At 56.5% G+C, this 19,491-nt stretch overlaps 1 protein-coding gene across 2 annotated transcripts in view; it reads left to right on the forward strand.

Annotated features, from left to right (window-relative positions):
- Positions 1 to 226: 226 nt before the first annotated feature.
- Positions 227 to 19,491, forward strand: part of Adamts14 (ADAM metallopeptidase with thrombospondin type 1 motif 14) — a 72,922-nt gene continuing 53,657 nt past the window's right edge. For both annotated transcript variants that reach the window (XM_077105375.1, XM_077105376.1), the window contains exons 1-2: positions 227 to 308; positions 1,857 to 2,290. In XM_077105375.1, the coding sequence (XP_076961490.1) occupies positions 227 to 308; positions 1,857 to 2,290 (516 nt within the window). The remainder of the gene's footprint in view (positions 309 to 1,856; positions 2,291 to 19,491) is intronic.

A 19,491-nucleotide genomic window follows, 5' to 3' on the forward strand; every position in this document is an offset into this window, starting at 1 on the left:
CCGGGGCGCGGGCGCGTCCGCGACTCCGCTCTCCCGCCGGCCGCCTCGGGCGCCGGGAGCCAGAGATCCAGGCGGCGGCGCCGTGCAGGGGTCGGCAGCGGGCGGGCGGGAGGCTGCGAGGCGGAGGCCGGCCAGCGCTCGGGCAGCCGCAGGCGCGCCCTGACCTTGCCCGCACCCCGGGCTTGGGGCTCCACCGCCTGCCTGGCCCGCGACCGGGCACGGCCACATGGCTCCGCTCTGCGCGCTGCTGTCCTGCCTGCTGCCCTTGCACTGCGCGCTCTGCGCCGCCGTGGGCAGCCAGACCCCAGGTGCGTGCGGGTCGGGCGCGCGGGGACGCGTGGGATCTGGGTGCATGCATTCAGGGTGGCCCAGGGTGCCTGAGCCACCCCAGCAGCCTGTGGGAGGCGGTGCACACAGTCGAGGCTGAACTGCCGCTCTTTTTCTCTCCAGTAATGTCACTAAAGGTAGAGAGACCCCAGGAGGGGATTTAGGAACGCTGAGTCTCTCCTTAGGGTGCAGATCTGCCCCTTTGTCTTTGGGGTGTGCTTGTCTCTGTGCCTCCTCTCTCATCTCTCTCCAGTGAATCTCTCTTTCTGAATCTGCTCCGTTTCCAACTTGGGTGCGCATGCATGTGAGCGTGCGTCTGGTTCCCCCCCCCTCCTTCCCGCACAGAATCAGGCTAGCAGGTGATTTCCCTCCATCACAGAGAGCTCTGGGCACCCACACTTCTGCACAGAAACACCCCTCTAGCCCCTCGTGTAGCATTCTCAGACTCCGCAGAAGCTTTCTCAGGGAAAGGCCCTACACTGTCCTCACCTTGCAGTATGGGATACCTGAGCCTGAGGAGCAGGCTCTGGTCATTTCCACTCAGTGCCAAAGTGGGACTCTTCTTGCAGCCTCTTGGTGACCTCTGCTCTCCTGGGGAACGCTGGAAGAGAGGTAGCACTGGCTTGCCTGAAACTGTCTTGGGTGTTGGGAATTTTCAGGACGCCTCATTTTCTGTTTTATGGGTGCCGTGAACTGGGGAGGGAGGGGTAGAGCTATGTAGAAATGGAAACGCCTCCCAAAGTTGTACCCGTTGATCACCAGGCCTGGCAGCCAGAGCGCTGTCACTCTTGCTGGGCGCAGGGAGAGTGTAAGGATGGGGCCCTTGGGCACCGGGCCTGGAGCAGGGGACATGACCTCACACTTAATTCAGCCAAGTGGGCAGGTCACCCCCTGTGTGTCCTTTTATTTTTGAAGGTCTATATTTATCCTGCTTGGGGCTGGGCCATGCAAAAATCTCAGCAGCCACTGTGTGTGGCTTTAAAAAGTTTGCTTTCTAACTTTGGAAAAATATAGAACCATGCATTCCCTCCCCCGCTCTGCAGCTCCCCCTTTCTCCTTGACGCGGCCTGCCATCCCCTGGGTTTCTAGGTGTGTTTGCTTTGCCAGCTGCATTCTTGGGAGCCTGGTGAGGAGGGCCTTACCCCAGGCTGGGCTGGTGACCTCAGCTCATTGAGGAAGTTTGGGCAGATCCCTTCTTTCCTCTCTTGCCCTGGGGGACTTTGGAGAATTTCAGTCCTTTCCTAGGCCGTGCCCAAGGTTGGGAGCCTTGTTACTAGAGTGACAGAACTGTTTGACATCATTTGTTTTCATCTGCTAAATTTAGAAAGGTTCTGAAGGCTTCAGGGAGCATTTCATGTCCACAAAGTGCCTGAGCATCGTTCATCCAAGTGTAAGGATCCAGGAGCTCAGAAAGTGATGGGTGGAGAATGAATGAACTTGGGCTAAGGGATTCATCTCAGGTGACACTCAGGGTTGTCCCTTCGCCTGACCTCCGCCCACTGAAGTGACTCTTTGTTTACCTCTAACAGAGCTGCGCCTCTCTGGGAAGCTCAGTGACTATGGTGTGACGGTTCCCTTCAGCACAGATTTCCGGGGCCGCTTCCTCTCCCACGTGGTGTCTGGCCCAGCAGCGGCCTCCAAGGGGAGCGTGGTAATGGACAGGCCACCATTGCACTCCAGTCACCTCAGGGTGGCTCGCAGCCCCCTGCACCCAGAAGGAGAGACCCTGAAGCCTGGCCAGGTGGGGCGTCACTTTCTCTACTTCAATGTGACCATTTTTGGGAAGGAGCTGCACTTGTGCCTGCGTCCCAACCGGAGGTTGGTGGTGCCGGGAGCCTCCGTGGAATGGCAAGAGGATTTTCGGGAGCTGTTCCGTCAACCCTTGCAGCAGGAGTGTGTGTACACTGGAGGTGTCACCGGAATGCCCGGGGCAGCTGTTGCCATCAGCAACTGTGATGGATTGGTAAGGGACTCACTCACTCTCCCTCTTCTGGAGCTGCACGCTCCTCCCCCCGCCCCTCCCTGGCTGCCCTGGGTTTGGGATTCCTACAGGCCTGTTGCTCCGTGTGGACAGAGTCAGGAGCTGTGCTGCCTCCCAGAGAGGTCACGGCATGCTCTTCCTGGCCACCAGGCTCAGGCTCAGCCAGATGGGAAGCTGCTGGGATGGGATGGCAGCTTTATCTTGCTCGTCTCCTCACCGTCCATGGACCCCCCCTGGCCCAGGCATGAGCTACCTGGCTGGAACCTCTGGGCCCAGGCAGCACAGAGCTGAGGAAGCAGGCTCTGCAGTGGAGTGCCAGGTTTGGAATCACGGCCGTGCACTCGCTAGCAATAGGGATTTGGGTACATTAACATCTCTGTGGGTCTTCCCTTGTGTGTAAAGTGGGAATTCGTTCATTTTGCAGGTATTTACTATTGTGGATGATGGGGTTATGGTAGTGCCCGAGGCAGACATGGTCCCTGGCCTCAAGGAGTCGATGGGCTAGTGATATCATGCATCATGTGGTCGCTGTGTACCTGGCGCGTGCTCAGGGCTCAGGGCTCAGGGAGAGTCCCTGATATTATTACCACTGTTGTTATGTAACGTCCTTATTCTTGCTCGTCTCGTACCCATCTCTCCTGTTCTGTCTCAGCCAGTCTGTTCTGTCTCTGCAGTTCTTCACAGTTCCTGTCTTAGGTCCCTTGTCCTCCTTGGGGAGTGCCCCTCCTGGTTGGCTCCACATTGCAAATCAGAAAGCCCTGGGTGGCTTCAGCCAGTGCTTGCCCCTGCTGCCCGCTCCTCAGTGTGTCAAGCCCTCATGAGCTCACGTGGTGGCCCCAGGGCCCTGGGGGCTGGCTCTTTCCAGAGTCTACACAGTCAGGTAGGAGCTGTTGTATCCCGGAAGGGGTCCGGGGACCCTCTGTGCTGCCTCCCAGAGAGGTCTTCAGCTTTGAGAGAGGGTGAGCAGGATGGGAGGGATGGGGGAGTCCTTCCTCACTAGTGGGGCTGGGGGCTTCATCCTCCCGTCTTGCCATCCTCAGGGGTGTCTCCCTGCCCAGGGTCCTGGCTGCCCGCGTCTAGGCCTGTGCTTCTCAGCCTTGTTCGTTGTCAGCCCCATAACAGGCCGTGTGAGGTACTTTCCTTCATGAAATCAGAATACCACACCATGCGGACGTACTGTGTGGCGATCTGGGCTTTAGATATAAAAAGAGTACTGTTTTTGGTCCTCCTTCAAACCCTGAATAAATGTTCACACCACTGCAGGCAATAGGCCCGCCATGGAGCGCCACGGTCTAGGAAGGGCTGGTTTTCAAAGCTGAGTATGCGCTAGGATCTCCCACCCCCCTGTCAGCGCATCAGCTCTCCAGGGAGGGACCAGCACCGACACCTTCTACCAGACTCTGCAGGTGATCAGAGGCGAGGATTCTGTAACAAAGACTCTGAGAGACCAGGTTGTAGGGTCAGCAGGAGATACTGCCCTGGTTCTGGGGTGAGCCTTGCTGGCAGCCCACATTCACCCCGAAGTCCTGTGCCACCGGCGTCTTGGGTGCAGCAGCTGCGCCGTGGCCACAGTTGGGTTGACAATTCTGAATGATGCAGTGTCTGTGCAGATGGAGAGGCAGGAAGCTCTGTGCACGCTGACGGCTGGGCCCCATGGAACCCCCTTACCTCTTCCCTTCAGCTCCCACTTCTCTGCCCTCCTGCAGTGAGGCACGGAGGAGTGGTCATCCACACACGCTGCGGACCCCCCAAAGGCGCAAGTGCACCATCGTCATCATCACCACCTCCCTGGGAACCTCCCTGGTCATTGGATGGGCTCCGTGGTCTGTTGATAAGTTGCCGCTGACCACTGGATGCTGCAGGGACAGAGCCATAAAGGACTCTGCCCAGTGCCCCATGAAGCCCCATCTCGTGGCCACGTGGGGCAGTGTGCTGGATGACACCGTGGTGCCCGGGCTGGCGGATGCTGGAGGTGGGGCTCTTCGGTGGGCCTGAGGCTGAGCGTTCCTGAGGTTATATAGCTCACCTTTAGTGGCCTCTGAGTAAATGTCCTCCTTAGCTGTACGACCTTGGGTGACTTGTTCCCCACCTCCGGACTGGACTCCATGGACCCACAGAGGGGCTGTACACAATGCCCCCTGGGGTGGGAGTTGACTCTGGGTCACATTTGCAGGAGCTGGGCCACGTCTCAGAGACTGTCCTTGAGCAGGCTTCCAGGCCCCTGTCCTGCACCTTATACAGAACAGAGGCTCAGGGAGGGGCCTACCTCCGCCTCCCTGCCTTGGACAGGGGGCAGAAATGGACCTTACTGGGCTAAACCTCAGTCTGTGCCACCAGACTGAGGTGTCTGTCTCCAGAAGCCTGTCCTGAAGTCCAGTGACTGGCCCTGATGCCTTGTGCTGTGTGGGCTGGGGCCTGGCCGTGCTGTGCTTCCCCTTTGCCCTGTGCCTCTGTGAGTCAGGGCCTGGCACAGCAGTGGCCACACGTGTAAGATTTGTCACATCTGGTTCTGCTTTCCATTCCCGTCCCCAGCAGACCCTGCGTATTTGACAGGTTACTCTGAGGAGACCTGGCAGGGTGCAGGAGGGGACGGGGGGGCGGGGCAGAATCCCAGCCCTGCCCCTTGCCACGGACCAAGTCCCAGAAGCACTCTGAGCTGCACTCCTTTTGTCTTTGAAACGGACTGCATGTGGGGGGTGGGCTACTGGCTGAGGGTGAGGTCATGGGAATGCTCTAAAATGGATCACGGCGGTGTTCACGCCACTGTGTGCATGCACCACAGACCATGGGGTTGTACATGTCGAGTAGCGAATTGTGTGACGTGTGAACTGTGTCTCAACAAGCTGTTATAAAGTGCCTGGCCTACGGAAGGGCCCCAGAAGGGCATTGCCAGTTCTCATTATGAGGAAGTGGTCTAGGGGATTGGGAGGCGCCGGCTCTTCACCTCTGGTGCAGACTGGCTCTGTGACCCCGAGCAAGTGGCAAAGTTCCTCTGGGCTCAGGTTCCTCATCTGTAAGGAGGGGAATTCAGAAGATTAAGTGAGATTATGTAATGTGTCTGGTTTATATCAGGGCCTTGAAAAATGGGGATTCTTCCAGTAACAAATAGTAACATTTATTACTTAGTACTTGTGGTAGTACTGATTAATAATGATAAGTACTACCACTATTGCTATATCCGTATACTGCAATGATATAGACTTCTGGCTGTGAGGGCCAAGGGTTATCTTAGGTTTTCTTTTTGGTACCAGGGATTGAACCCTGGGGTGCTTAACCACTGAGCCCCATCCCCAGCCCGTTTTTATTTTTATTTAGAGACAGGGCCACACTGAGTTGCTCAGGGCCTACTAAGTTGCTGAGGCTGGCTTTGAACTGGAGATCCTCCTGCCTAGCCTCCCGAGCTGCTGGGATTCCAGGTGTAAGTGTACCCGGCCTAGTGTCGTCTTATGTAGGCTTGAGTCCCAGGCCACCTCTGCTTCGGAGGCCGAGCAAGCCTTGCACCCCGACCTGTTCTGTGCAGAAAGTGCTGAGGGTGCTTGCTCAGGGCCTGGGACCTGAGTGTTACCGCTGCTCTTAATGACCCTGGAGGCCGAGGCAGGCGGGCTGAGAGGTGCCCCGTGGAGCGTCCTGTTAACAACCGGAGGCCCCCTGCTCAGATCCTGAGGCTACAGGGATAAAACTCAGCCCACTGTTCCTAGATTCCAGAAGCCTGAAAATCACAGAATGTCTTAAATTTGTGCCAGAGTGTGAGGCTGGGCTTCTGGGGTCAGAGGAACAGGAGGTGGGAGTTGCAGATGCCCCCAGGAGTGGACGTGTAACAGGAGGAACCGCAGAGGCCCAGTGATGGTAGGAGCAGGCGGGATTGTGGCAAATGGGGGAGGACCTGCCCTCTCCAGTCCAGTCTGGTGTTGCTAGAGCTGTGAGTATTTGGGGAAGAAATAAAAAAATAAGAATTTTAAAATAAAGTTCTAAGTTTTAAGACAGTTATGAACCAAACACAGCGGGGCTGTTGTCAGCGGCTTTAGATTGCCCTCAGTGTCTTAGGCCTTGGGTGCTGCTGTCACAAAATACCTGAGACGGGACATTACAGACAGTAGAAAAGGATTCCTCAGGGGTCTGGAGGCTGGGAAGCCCAGGCACCAGCAGCTCTGGTGCCTGGTGAGGGTGCCTCTCTGCTTCCAAGGTGGAGCCTGGCTGCTGTGTCCTCTTGGGGGCAGGAAAGCAGAGGAGATGGAAGGGAGGGAAGAACAAAAGAGACTTGCTGGCCGTCTGGCCCATTTTAAGGTTGCTCATCCTGTTCATGGAAACTCTGCCCCCCTGATTCAGTCACCCAAAGCCCACCTGTCGTAATACGACCCTGCCGATGGTTGCATTTCAACATGAATTTGGGGGGCCCATTCACACCCTAATAGTGGAGCAGTACGTGCTGGGGATGAATGTGTGACCCCTGGAATCAGGCTGCCTGGGTTGACCTGCCTGCTGAACCACAGGGCCTCCCCCTAAACTGCGGGGCCCCTGTTTGCTCCCCAGGAAAAGCATGTCATGGTGTGAAGGTTCTGCGGTGCTCACTGTCAGCCAGGCTGCTGGGTGGTGTGGCTTTATTGGTTGAGTCCACTAGGTCTGAGGGTGGTGGCGGGAAGGAATGGAAGTGACCAGCACCCATTTATCTGTCTGACTGCTGCCCAGGGCCTCTCTGAGCCCTCAGCTGAGCAGGTGGGACCCAGCCTCGCCCCAAACTGTGTTTTTCTCAGGGTGCAGCTTGCTCCTTGCCTCAGTTGGCATTCTTGACCCTTCCCATCGGTGGTTCCCAAAGGCAGGGTGTCAGCATGGTCACCTGTGTGTCCCTTTGACCCCAGCATGGGGCCATCCAGGTGCCTGTCAGGAAAGGAAAGTCGGGGCTTGCTCTCAGAGGTGACGCTAATTCCCATCTGTGTGTGGGACAGCACCTCTGTCACCATCTTCTTCATGCACAAACCACCCACCTGTCCCTGGGCCAGAGGTGACCAATGTGGCACGCATACCACCCCTTGCCCTCCTGCTCTGCGGCAGCCCCACGTGTTCCCAGGGGGCTCGAGGCCGTCACTCTTGTGACGTGAGGGGACTCCTATTTTCCTGTACTCAGTACTACACTGCCCAGGGACTCTCTGTCCCCAGGTCTCACACCCTCTGGGCACATGAGCTGGGTTTTCATGTTTACCGTGTAGATGTAGGACAACCCTGAGGCTCACGGGTCCCCTGTGGAATTAAGTTTGCAGCTTTGCAGACCAGAAACGGATACTGGGGAGACACGGAGCTTCCTGTGACCCACCCCACTGTGGTGACCCTGGTCGGTGGCCTGCTTTCTGACTGTGGGTGTGTGAGGGCCTGGGCCACAGGCAGGACAGGACTCAGTATGGGGCGACTCCAGCCAGATCCCAGAATATACTGGGGAGGTAGCAGCACAGGGAACCGAGTGACTATGTGACAAAACAGCGAGGGCCGGGGAACTTCGACAGCAGCTGCTGCCCTCGCCCCGTCCTGCAGGCTGGCTGCGGGGCTCTCTCCTGGTTGCTCCTGGACTCCGGTGTGGCTGCATTCAGCCTGATGGTGGACTGGGCCAGAGGGTCTCAGTGGGCCTCCTCAGTGCCAGTGCGTGCTGGCTGTTGGTGGGTGGCCTTATTCTGTCACTTCTTGTCCTCCAGCAGGCGACTGGCTTCCTCCACTGCAGTCTGTGAGCAGCAGTCCAAGAGAGGAAGGCCCAAACTGGGGGAGCCCTTAGATCCAACCTTGGAGTTGCCTGACACGGCTTCTGATCATTGTGTTGGTCAAAGTGAGTCTCAAGGCTAGGCTAGAATTTTTCCAGAATCGGGAGATGGACTCCATCTCTTGAGGGGAGGGTCAGCAGAGAGACTCATTGCAGAGACTGTGCACAGGGACCGGAGGGACAGCAGCAGCCATCTTGCCAAACATTCCTCCATACCGACGCTAGGAGCAGGTAACTCGACTGCTTTGAGCCTCAGTTGTGTAAGGTGGCTGGAAATCATGCTGTAGTAGTGTGTTCACAGAGCCAGGTGCGGTGGCACGTCACTGTAATCCCGAGGCTGAGGCAGGAGGGTCACGATCAAAGCCAGCCTCAGAAATTAGAAAGGCTCTAAGCAATTCAGTGAGACCCTGTCTCTAAATGAAATATAAAAAGGGCTGGGGATGTGGCTTAGTGGTTGAGCACCCCTGGGTTTATTCCCTGGTACCAAAAAAAAAAAAAGTGGGGGGTGCGCAGTGGTGGGTGCGTAGTGGGGGATGTGCAGTGGGGGATGTGCAGTGGGGGATGTGCAGTGGGGGGTGCACAGTGGGGGATGTGCAGTGGGGGTGCACAGTGGGGGTGCACAGTGGGGGATGTGCAGTGGGGGTGCACGGTGGGGGATGGGGATGTGCAGTGGGGGTGCACAGTGGGGGATGTGCAGTGGGGGTGCACGGTGGGGGATGTGCAGTGGGGGTGCACGGTGGATTTGCCCCTGGACCCCGGATGCCTATCCCAGGGCTCTTCCTCTTCCTTCCTGGAGGCCCATCCCCCGGGCTGGCCTGTTGAGGGGAGGTGATCGGTCGCTGTGACTTTCCAGTCCTGAGGCTGTCTGGTCTTGCAGGCTGCCTCCCTGGCCTCCCCGTGCCTGGCCTTGCTGTCTGGGATTAATAACTTATTTATGATATGGAGTAAGAGCCAGACATCACCTCACTGCTGTGCCGAGCACCTCCCCTTGCAGCGAGGGCTTGTTTGATTTTTCTTCCCAGACAGCTGTGGTGTTCCCTGGCGCTGGGGGCTGGTGAGCGTGGAGGGGCTGAGCCTGCTCTCCTCCCGCCCTGAGGGCACAGAGGCCGTGGGCTCTCAGCGAGAGCCCTCGGGGTTTCCCTGTTTCCCAGGCTTTATGGTGGAAAGTTCTAAAGCCCTTCACAGGCCCCAGCGTTCGGTTTCCAGCCCCTGGGCCTTGCCCTGCCTTCCAAGCCCTGAGAAACACCACCAACCCTCATCCCGGCTGCCCAGAGCTCCCTGTAGCACAGGCTCAGGGTCTGCAGGTCATGAAGCCTCCCTGGCGGTCTAAGGCCATCACGGTCCCCACCCTCCCCCCCCCGACTCTGACCTAGTTGGAAACAGCTGTGGCTGGAAAAGGCTCTGGGGGCCTCTGTGTCCATCTTCATTTCCCATCTGAGAGAGCGGAGGCTCAGGGGAGCCAAGGACTGGCCCAGGGTCACGCAGAGCAGGTGACCATTCCATCAGGACTGGTGGGGCCCCACGCTCCTCCCACGGTCCCAGCAGCCCGTCCTGAGTCAGTGGAAGAGGCCTGGTCTATGTGAGCGTGACTCAAGACCATAAGCCACGGTACGTCTGATGACACGTGATGAGGTGACAGCTTCAGAATAGTGAATGCTGAGGAAGATGGGACCTGGCGTCCCGGGAGCCCCTGGGTGGGACAGGGTACCCTTAAGGTGCCTAGGAGGCTCCCCCTGCGAGAGGCTGCTCCGCTTCCCCAAGACTTAGAGGCCAGCTCAGAAAGAACAGGTGCCCACGGCCCAGTTAGTGGGATCTGAAGCACAAACGGACCCGTCTGGTGTTTCTCCACCCGAGTCACCATGCCTGCCGCTTTAACCATTTTCAAAATGGTGGCAGGGACTTGTGTGAGGTACATGTCACTTGTCATGGGACCGTAAACGCCCTGCAGTGATGTGCTGTCATGCCGCCGAGGGAGCCGTGGACAGGCGCCTGGTGGAGAAAGATCTGAAGGTGAGAGCCTTTGTCAGGACTCGGCTGGTCCCTAGGCAGACTTGTCCCCAGCAGCTTGCTGAAGGCCTTTGTCAGGCTTGGCTTTGGAGCCAGCGGCATATTTACACCTTCCCTCTGTTCAGAAAAAGTCTGTCCCCTGCCCAGGGCCCCCCACCCTTGAGGCTGACGGGAGCCCACCCACACTGCCCGGGCACCTCCCACGGGAAGTCTGCTGGCCTGGGCGTGTGGGACATGGGATACCGTGTCACCATCACCCCCGAATGGGGAGGCTCTGGGTGAAATACGCTGTCCCCCAACCCACAGCCACCCCGTGGGAGCAGGGGGTGGTCTCTCATAAGGGGCCCGTGCCCAGGGAGTCCAATGCTTGTGTAAGGTGGCTCACAACAAAGCGGGTGGCATGAGGTGAATCAGTTCTCGTCCCCCGCGAAGCTGGAGCAGTACAGAGGCCCTGGGTGTGTGGAGGAGGAGCGATGATAGGTGACAAGTGAGACGGCTGGAAGGGCATCCTGGGAACTCATAGCAGGGACAGCGGTGTGAGGACCCTTGGACACATATGATCCCAGGTGTGGAACAGGTCCCGGGGGCTCTCATGTGAACCACCTCCTGTCCCTGGGGTGATAGCAATGTTCCTTATCAGACTGTCCTGCCCCTTGCAATTTGGGCACCATGGTAAGTGCAGGTCACTCCTTGGGAGCAGCCAGCCCGGGCCGTCACCGTCCCTCCTCCCCGTCCTCCTTACTGCCCTCCCTGTGGGGATCCTGCTCCGCCAGGGCCTGCCTTCAGCTCCTCTGGCTTTTGCCCACCCTCCCTGACTCCCTTATTTAAAATTTCAGCCTCCGTTCCCCACCCAGCCTTTGTGCTCATTTTCTCTAGAGGTATTTCCACTTGGTGTTGGAACCAGCGGCCGAGCCAGGGAGCCTGCCCGGGTCCCAGCTCGCCCGACTATGGAACATTCCTTCTTCCTTTCCCATCGATGGCTTGGTGAGCGGCAGGATCTGGCCAGCTGGGATCCAGGTTCAGCCGCAGGTGACAATGCTACCGTTCCATCATTTGATGTCCCCTCAGCCCTCGACAGCACAGTAGCTCCAGGGGAAGAGGGAGTTTGGGTTGCATCCCCAGCACCTGGCGGGGCCTGCCCAGCTGTTCTCTGATGAGTGAGTGAAGGAAGGAACTGGGGGCGTGGCAGGGAGGGTGGGGAGGTGGAGTGCTGTGCAGGGTGAAGGCAGCGGGACCCTGGGGAACGGGCCGGTGGCTGTGGGCATCTGTGTGCTGTAACTGACCGCTGTGCTTTGGTGAGGAGTCGAAGCTCTGGAAATCGGAAGCGTGCACTCAAGGCTGGTCCCTGGCAGGATTTATGTGCTTCACCTGCTTTTCCCACCCTTTCCTGAGGTGGTCCGGGGTCGGTGTGTGATCAGGGCCCTGTAGTGAGGCTAGAGTCAGGGGCATTAGGATTTTGGTGAATAGGCCATGCCTCTTTTCATTCTCCTTTGCTTACTTGCCTTCTACAGGACACCTCCTCAGCCACCACCGAGTCCCTTCATCTGCCACTTGCTGCAGATCTGTGTGTGTCGGACTTGGTGACAACCATTACCTGTATGATCTCACCTGGGAGGTGGGGCGGGCAGCCCAGCAGCACCTGTCTGGGCCAGGCTGCTGTGGGGCTGGATCAGAGGGGAGGCCTGGCTGGGACAGGGACCTCCTGGGCCTCCTCAGGCTGGCCCTCCTCTGCTGAGGGGCAGGCTGCTTAGTTTCCTGGTGCTGGCATCGGGGGAGCTGTGGGCTTTGGCTGCGGAGCCTCCGTGACAGGAGCCCTCCTCAGCCCAGGCCTGGCAGCCCCGCCGCCTTCTGGCACTCACGGGCTTCTTCCTGTCTCCTCGTCCCGAAGCTACAGCCGCAGCCAGGACTTGGGGCCAAGCAGGGGGCTCGGCAGTGCTCCCGGCCGAGCATGGTGGGCTATAATGGTGGCGCCTCCAAGCCACGTGGCTCCTGGGCACTGGGAAGTGGAAATTGGGGGTGGCTGCAGGCCCAGTGAGGTGCGCACTCTCCTGGGCTCCGGGGCAGGGTTTGCGGCCCAAGGCGAGCTTCTGAGACCTGCAGGTGAGAGCCCTGCCTCTGCTCCAGGACCCCTGCCTCTGCCGGGTGAGGATGGGGGTGGATACAAAGTCACACCCCCTTCTTTAAGAACAGTCATTAAGCTTCGATGACCTGAGCAACTTATTTCTAGTTTTGCTAGAGAACAGAGTTACTAGTCTCCACCAACATCGTCATTGAAACCATCAGAGGTGCTACTGATTATTGTCATTAGAGAGGTACTGCTGACGATCGTCCTTACACTGTGGGCTTCCCAGCGTGGCTGGCTGTGGCATTGACTTGCCCTTGGCTACCAGGAAATCACAGCCCCTCATCCCTAACTCCTTCTGGGGTCCACCTCCCTTGTTGGGGCAATTTTGGCAAATTATTCTTCACTCACAGAAGAGTGGCACCTTGCAGGGAGGAGATGATTAGGTCCTGAGACGCGCCCGGCACAGGTCCAGTGTGGTCTCAGGGCCTTGGTGGCAGCGGGAGAGGTGTGAGAACCCAGCCTGTCTGGACGCCACCCCTCCCCCTGCCCCATTCAGGGCACGCATACGTGGTCCACTCATTTCCTCTCTTTCTTGCCCACTTCCTACAATACACAGACCCATTCTGGTTGAGCCTCCACCCACCCACCCCATGCTGTCTTCTTTTTCTTTTTGATCTGGGCGATTGAACCCAGGGACCCTTAAACACTGAACCACATCCCCAGTCCCCCTTTTTAAATACTTGATTTAGAGACAGGGTCTTGCTAAGTTGCTGAGGTTGGCTTTGAACTAGTGATCCTCCTGCCTCAGCCTCCTGGGCGCTGGGATCACAAGCATGTGCCACCATGCCCGGCTTCTTTCTAAGAAGAGACATGGACTGTCCCTTAGACATTCCTTTTAATGTCAGACATTTAATGTCAGGGTTTAGGCGAGTAGCTCTCGGCCCTGGCTGCACATCTGAATCCCTGGGCGTCTCCAAGAACATGCTGATGGCCAAGCCCCACCCACTGAGAGTTGATTCCATGGGCCTGGCGTCTGGCCTGGGTGACAGTTCTGCAAATTGCTCAGATGACTTTGATGAGCATCAAGGTGCAAGGACCACTGCTGTAGCCTTCCGTAAAGTACACTGTTGGACAGACAAACTAGGGTCATGATGTGGGGGCCAGGAGAGCCAGGCCGAGGAAGGAGGGAAAGAGAAGACCTCACACTGCTGCAGGCCGGGCCCAGGAGGGACGTCCCACAGGCCTTATTTCAGTTCATCCTCCCAAAGCTTTGGCCTTGGATGTGGAAACCAAGGCTTGGAGAAGGCCTCAGGTGTGCCACCATCTGAGAAGAGCCCCAGCTGGGGATGGAACCTCAGGTGTGTCACTCCCCAGCCTCTGAACCGCTTGGCGGGACAGTGGGGAACAGAAAAGGAGGGTTCTGTTGTGTGGTGCTATGGTTGGAATCTGGAGCTTCCTCCAAAGGCCCGTGTTGAAGGCTTGGTGGCCAGCCTGGGGTGCTCTTGGAGCTGGTGGCACCTGGGGAGGTGTGGCCTGTAGAAGGAAGGGAGGTCACTGGGGATATTGGGATGTGGTCCCTTCCTGTCTCTCTCTTTACTTCCTGCTGCTGTGAGGTGAGCAGCTTTGCTCCACCACATGCTCCCCACCACGGTGTTCTGTTTCGCCACAGGCCCAAGACAATAGAGCCACACAGACTGGAACCACTGAAACGAAGCCAGAATAAACCTTTTCTCTTTTTAAGTTCATTATCTCAGGCATTTTGTCACAGGGACAGACATTGAACACAAGTTTGTTTCCTCCCTCCCCCCTCCCCCCCCCAAATGGTCTTAGGAAAGGGAAGTTACATAATTATTGCCTGCTCATTTTAGTAGGCAATCATTCTGTGCAGAATCGGCTTTCCTTTTGCAACAAGGAAATCATAGAAAAGTTAGATAATACCTGGAAATTTAAAGAGAAGGAAATTGCATATGATTCTGCCATCCAGAGATGACTCCCTAGCAGCTGGGTATGTCTCCACCCCACTTTTCATCTGTACATATTCTTTTTTAACTTTAAAATCACCCTCTTCCAGACTTTTCCCCTAAGCATGCTCAACCACTGGTACCCCCTCCTCCCCCAGGGATATCGTCCCATTTACTAAGCAGGTCAAACCCAGGCCACATGCAGCCAGAAGTTAGGGTCAAACCCTCCTGTGGTCCCAGAGTTTTGCTCCCAGCCCTGAGCCCCCTGCTCCCTTCTTGAGTGACAGGGGTTCCAAGTGTAGTTCAAATGACGATGATGATGATCATGATGGCAAATGCAAACCCTTACTTAGTCCTGGGCGCATGGTCAGGTCCGTGCTAGGTCCCCAGGTACGATGGGTGCTGCTATAATCTCAGAGCACAGGGATGTCGGGCAACTTGCCCCGGATTATATGATTTGGACGGCAGAGCCGGAATCTCAACTCTCCTGGCTCTGCCACTCGGCTCTGGGGCCCTAGGGTCTCAGCGTTCACCCACCCACCCACCCACCCACCGTGTTGCCTCTCCTTGAAGGAGGGATTCACGCCACGCTGGGCTGGGCTCTGCAAGACCTCAGCAGCCTTTCACCCGGTCCCTCCCAGGGCCTGCCGAGGACATGACCCTGGGAACTGAGCCCAGTGGTCACCCCAGATGACCGCCTGCAGCTGCTGTGGCCTCGCTCTTCCTGGTGTTCCCTCCGGGTGTTGGCCCACTCTGGGAATGCTCCTGCCGCCCCTCCAGATCATGGCAGAACATGCCAGTGGAGGGCAAGTCTGACTGTTTTGGGCCCCATCCTCCAAGGGCTCCTTGTTCCTGCCTATCCCCTAGGGCTGCAGCTCCGTCTGAATCAGCTTGTAGACTTTCCTTGGCTGGGGCCAAGGTCTTGGCTGCCCCAGCCTCCAGCAGCGCTCCTGTGGTTGGGGCTTCCACATCAGGTTTGAATTATATGGAATCTCCGCGTCTGCGTGCTTTCAACCCAGCCACGCTGACTCACGCTGCACCGTGGCCGGTGACCTACGTGCTGTGTATGTGTCTCCCTGTGTCTCTCTTCTCCCTAATATGCATTTTTTTCATACTGGGATTTAACCCAGGGTTATTTGATCATTGAACCACATCCCCAGCCCTTCTTCTATTTTATGTTGAGACAAGGTCTCACTAAATTGCTTAGGCTCTTGCTAAGTTGCTGAGGCTGGCCTTGAACTCATGATCCTCCTTCCTCAGCCTCCTGAGTTGCTGGGATTATAGGCAGGTGCCACTGTCTCTGGCTATTTTTTTTTTTTAAACTACCTTGATGAGATGTAAGTCATGTACCATGTAACTCAACCTGTGTAAAGCGTACAATTCAATGGATCTTGTTGTATTCCCTGATACATGCAACCATCCTCACAGTCAATTTTAGAAGATATTCATCAGCTCAGTACCCTTTAGCTTCCCCCCCCCACCGACAACTCCTCCTTACCCAGCCCCTGGCAACCACTAACCTATTTCTGACTTCTATACATTTATATAAGTGCACTTATATATGGTCTTTGGTGTCTGGTTCTTTGGTGTCTGAGTTCATTTGTGTTGTGGCGTGTATCAGTACTTCATTCCTTTTCACGACTGGGTAATACTCCATGGTGCAATATGCCAGGCTTGGTTTATTTGTTCTTTCATAGATGGGCATGAAGATTTCCACCTTTCGGCTGCTGGGAGTAATGCTTCCATAAACACCCACCAGCATGGTTTTGTTGTGGACATATGTTTTTGTTTCTTTGGGCTTATTCCAAGAAGTGAAGTTTTTGGATCAGGCGGCCATTCCATTAAATCACTTGAGGAACTGCCAGACTATTTTCCAAGTGACCACACCATGTTACATTCCCACCAGCAAAGCCCGGGGTTCTGATTTCTCCACATCCTTGCTGTTATCGGACTTGGACTCTAGCCATTTCAGTGGGCGTAAAGGGTGGTTTTGATTGGCATCACCCTGGTGACTAATGATACTGGACATTTTTTCATGTGCTTATTGGCCATTAAGATATATTCCTTGGAGACATGTCTATTCAGATCCCTTGCCCAATTTTAAATGGGGTTATTTGTCTTTTAATTATCAAGTTTTAAGGGTTTTTAAAATATATTCCAGATCCAAGTCCTTATTAGGAGAGCAGAGGCCGCTCTGGTGTCTTTTTGCACCCCACCCCGTCAGCCCTGGCATGCAGTAGGTGCTCTGTGCAGACGTGAGGACATGCCGGGAGAAGGGATCTGAGCCATCTTGAAGAGTCCTGGCAGGTGTGTAGGGTGGGGCTGCCCTCCCTCGTCATGAACCACAGACAGCAGCCCAGCCTGACCCCTGGGGGGTCTGCACCCTGCAGTTTACGCTGGGTGCTGTTTTCAGCTGAACCCATTTTGCAGGAACCACCAGAGGTTGGGGCTCATGTTTCCCCCTTGATTTTGGTTTGAGCAAGCAGGAAAAGGGTAGTGCTGTTTGCAGAGATGGGAAAGACAGGGAAAGGAGTGAGTCTGGGAGTCACACCAGGGTTCCATGGAGATCAGGACTCCACCTGGGCTGTTGGATGATCACAAAAGGACTTCTGGGAGGAGTCAGGGCTGCGGATGTAATTTGGGAATCACCTGTGAATACCTAGTCTCTTAAGCCAGGATTGAGGAAATGCCCAGGAGAGTGTGTGGTTAGAGGAGACCAGAAAAAGAAGTGATCGCTAGCTTTGGTCACGTAGTGGTCACAGGTGAGGAGTCTCCAGGAAGTAGTGGCTCTAGAAGTCACTTGGGGTGCGTAGAGGGGCACAGAGGGAGTGGGTGTACCAGCTCTTTCTGCTGTGGAGGGAAGTGGTGTCCTGGGGTGGCAGCTGGGCAGGGACAGGGACAGGGACAGGGGACAGCATGTGATGCTGGGAAGAAGGGTACTGATTGCAGGAGCTGAGCCCTTAAGGAGGCGAGAGGGAGGTGACCCTGAGCACAGGGTGCAGGGGGAGGGCCCAGTGGGGGAGGGCTGTTTGCAGTCAGGTGGTGGGAGCCCTGGAGTTGGGGCTGGGGCAGTGCTGGGAGTCTGGCCATTTGGAGACCTGGAACGGACATGGACCATGGGAATGCAGCACGACCCCAGCCAGCGTCACGCACACGTGCGATATGTGGTTGGGTTTCAGGTGAGAGCCGTGGATACCTGCGTGTGTCACCTCCGTCAATGTGTGACCATGGAGTAGGGGTGTGTGGTTGGGCTGGACCGGGGCAGAGGAGCTTCTCTGGGAGAGCAGGATGGGTTGGGGGAGAGAGTTATGGGTGTTCATATGAGAATCTTGGAACTCGAGGTGTGAGGCATGGGGGAGGGGGTGAGGCCTTGGTGGGGGAGGGGAGAGGCCTTGGTGGGGGAGGGGGCTAGCTGTGCTGAGTTGAGTGAGCCAGGCCGTGGTGGGAAGCAAGGAGGCACTGCACTCGAGGTGGCCGAGGTTTTAGCAGTTGCAGGAGACGCATGGTCTAGGGAGAGAGTGAGGTGGAGGTGTCTGGGAGAGATGCAGGGTGCTGGGTGGGGGACGTCCAGCGTCCCTCAGGAACCTGGTGGAAACCATCTCTGTTCCTCACCCCACACTCCAGCTTCCTCTCATTTGTTCAGAGGAAGCAGCTTCAAGGCTAGATTTGCTGGAAGCTTAGAACCTGGGACAGCACGGCCAGCTCAGGGTTCCCGGTGGCAATAGGACCCCCGTGATGAAGTTTCTGGAACGAGTTCAGGAGGGATGGCTCTCCTTAGGCAGTGGTCGGATGGCTGGCTAGCAGGTAGCTTTTCCAGCCTTTTCTCTTCTGAGAGGCACAAGAGAAGCCAGCCCTGCGAGGAGGAAGAGGAGGAGCCCCAGCCCACCCCGTGATTGGCTCCACAGACTGCCGTCTTGAAATGGGTCCCCTCTCTAGGTATATAGGGAAGGTTGGGGCACCCAAGGGGACAGCAAGGGGACTCGGGACGCCCCTTCCTAGAGGGCCTGTGGCTACCCTTTCAGAGCCATCTGGACCTATCTGGACTGTAGATTGTCCTTCCTCATTGTCTCTGCACCTGATGGCACAGTCAGAGGCCCCGTGTCTATGCACCTGATGGCACAGTCAGAGGCCCCGTGTCTAAGCCTGGACTTCTGGTCCATCCGAGAAGGTTTCTGGTCCCCGTGGATCTCTTCCTCTGCCTCCCTTGAGGTCTGCTGGTTGGCTCGGTGCACCCCTGCCTCCCGATCGACAAGCACGCACACGCAACTTTAGAACTGAACACATCTGCGCATACGCATGTGCACGTATGTACAGATCTCAAAGTGACTTGGCTTTCCCTCTGTGCTACCGTATTTGGGACTTCATTCTGCCAGCAGACATCTACCGACTGGTGACCGACTGAATTTGCTCAGTGAGGCCCAGAGCAGGTCACCAGGGGATATCTAAGCCAGCCCTCACCTCTCCACTTACCATGCGACCAGGTCTTCTTCAGTGCCCTGGGATTACACCCTGGACTTGGGGCCTCCCTGAGGGGAGCCTAGAATGGAAAACCTCAGAGAGTGTGGCTGGAGGCCTCTGGATCAAATGATGTCACCAGTTACAACGGAAAATTCAAGTAGTCCTCCTCACCCTGACCCCTAACCAGCCACCCACCTCCCAGGAAAGACACCGAAGAACGGCCACATGAAAGGGAGTTTAGATCAAGGCTGGGGTGGCCAGGCCCGCTCATGGAGAGACTGGCTGAGGGCCGTGTGGCATGTGGCTCCATGGCATGTCATCAGTGATTTTTTTGTTTTGTTTTTATTGCATGAAGAGCCTTTCCAGTGTGTATTTCCTTCTTTTGAACTGTTTGCAAAAAAGTGGGTGAAAATAGATATGGCTGGCTTTTATTTTCCGGCCTACCAGAGTTTATATTCCCACTTATTCTTGATTTTTTATCCCGAAATTTGATTTGATTTTAGTGCTTTCAAATTAACCACCACTTTTCAGAAATATAAACATCTCATAAATTGAGAGAAATGGGAGTGATTTCGTAAAGAGGCAGGGAGCCAGAAAGCTCTCCTTGCCAGTCTGTCTGCCCTGGGCGGTGCCTGGCTTCCTGGCCAGGGCAGAGATTCAAGGGAACTTGGGCCAAACCTCTCACGGTGCAGAGGGGGAGCGGGGGTCTGTGGGGACAGGCTGGGCGCAGGCCGCCCAGGTGGGTCACACCTAGGAGTGCTTGATGAAGTTTAATGATAGCTGGCGCTGGGCGCTAGGGCCGACCTTGCCCTGCCGTCCTCTCCAGGACGGGCATCCCTGAGGCCCAGGGGAGCCGAACCTGGGCCAGGCCCAGACACCGTGCACGGGCCGCACAAGGAGAGTCTCTGGGGAAGGTCTGCCCTTGATCCCTGGAAAGGCTGGTAGGACA

This window comes from Callospermophilus lateralis, chromosome 15 (genome assembly GCF_048772815.1).
Source record: "Callospermophilus lateralis isolate mCalLat2 chromosome 15, mCalLat2.hap1, whole genome shotgun sequence".
Lineage (NCBI taxonomy): Eukaryota > Metazoa > Chordata > Mammalia > Rodentia > Sciuridae > Callospermophilus > Callospermophilus lateralis.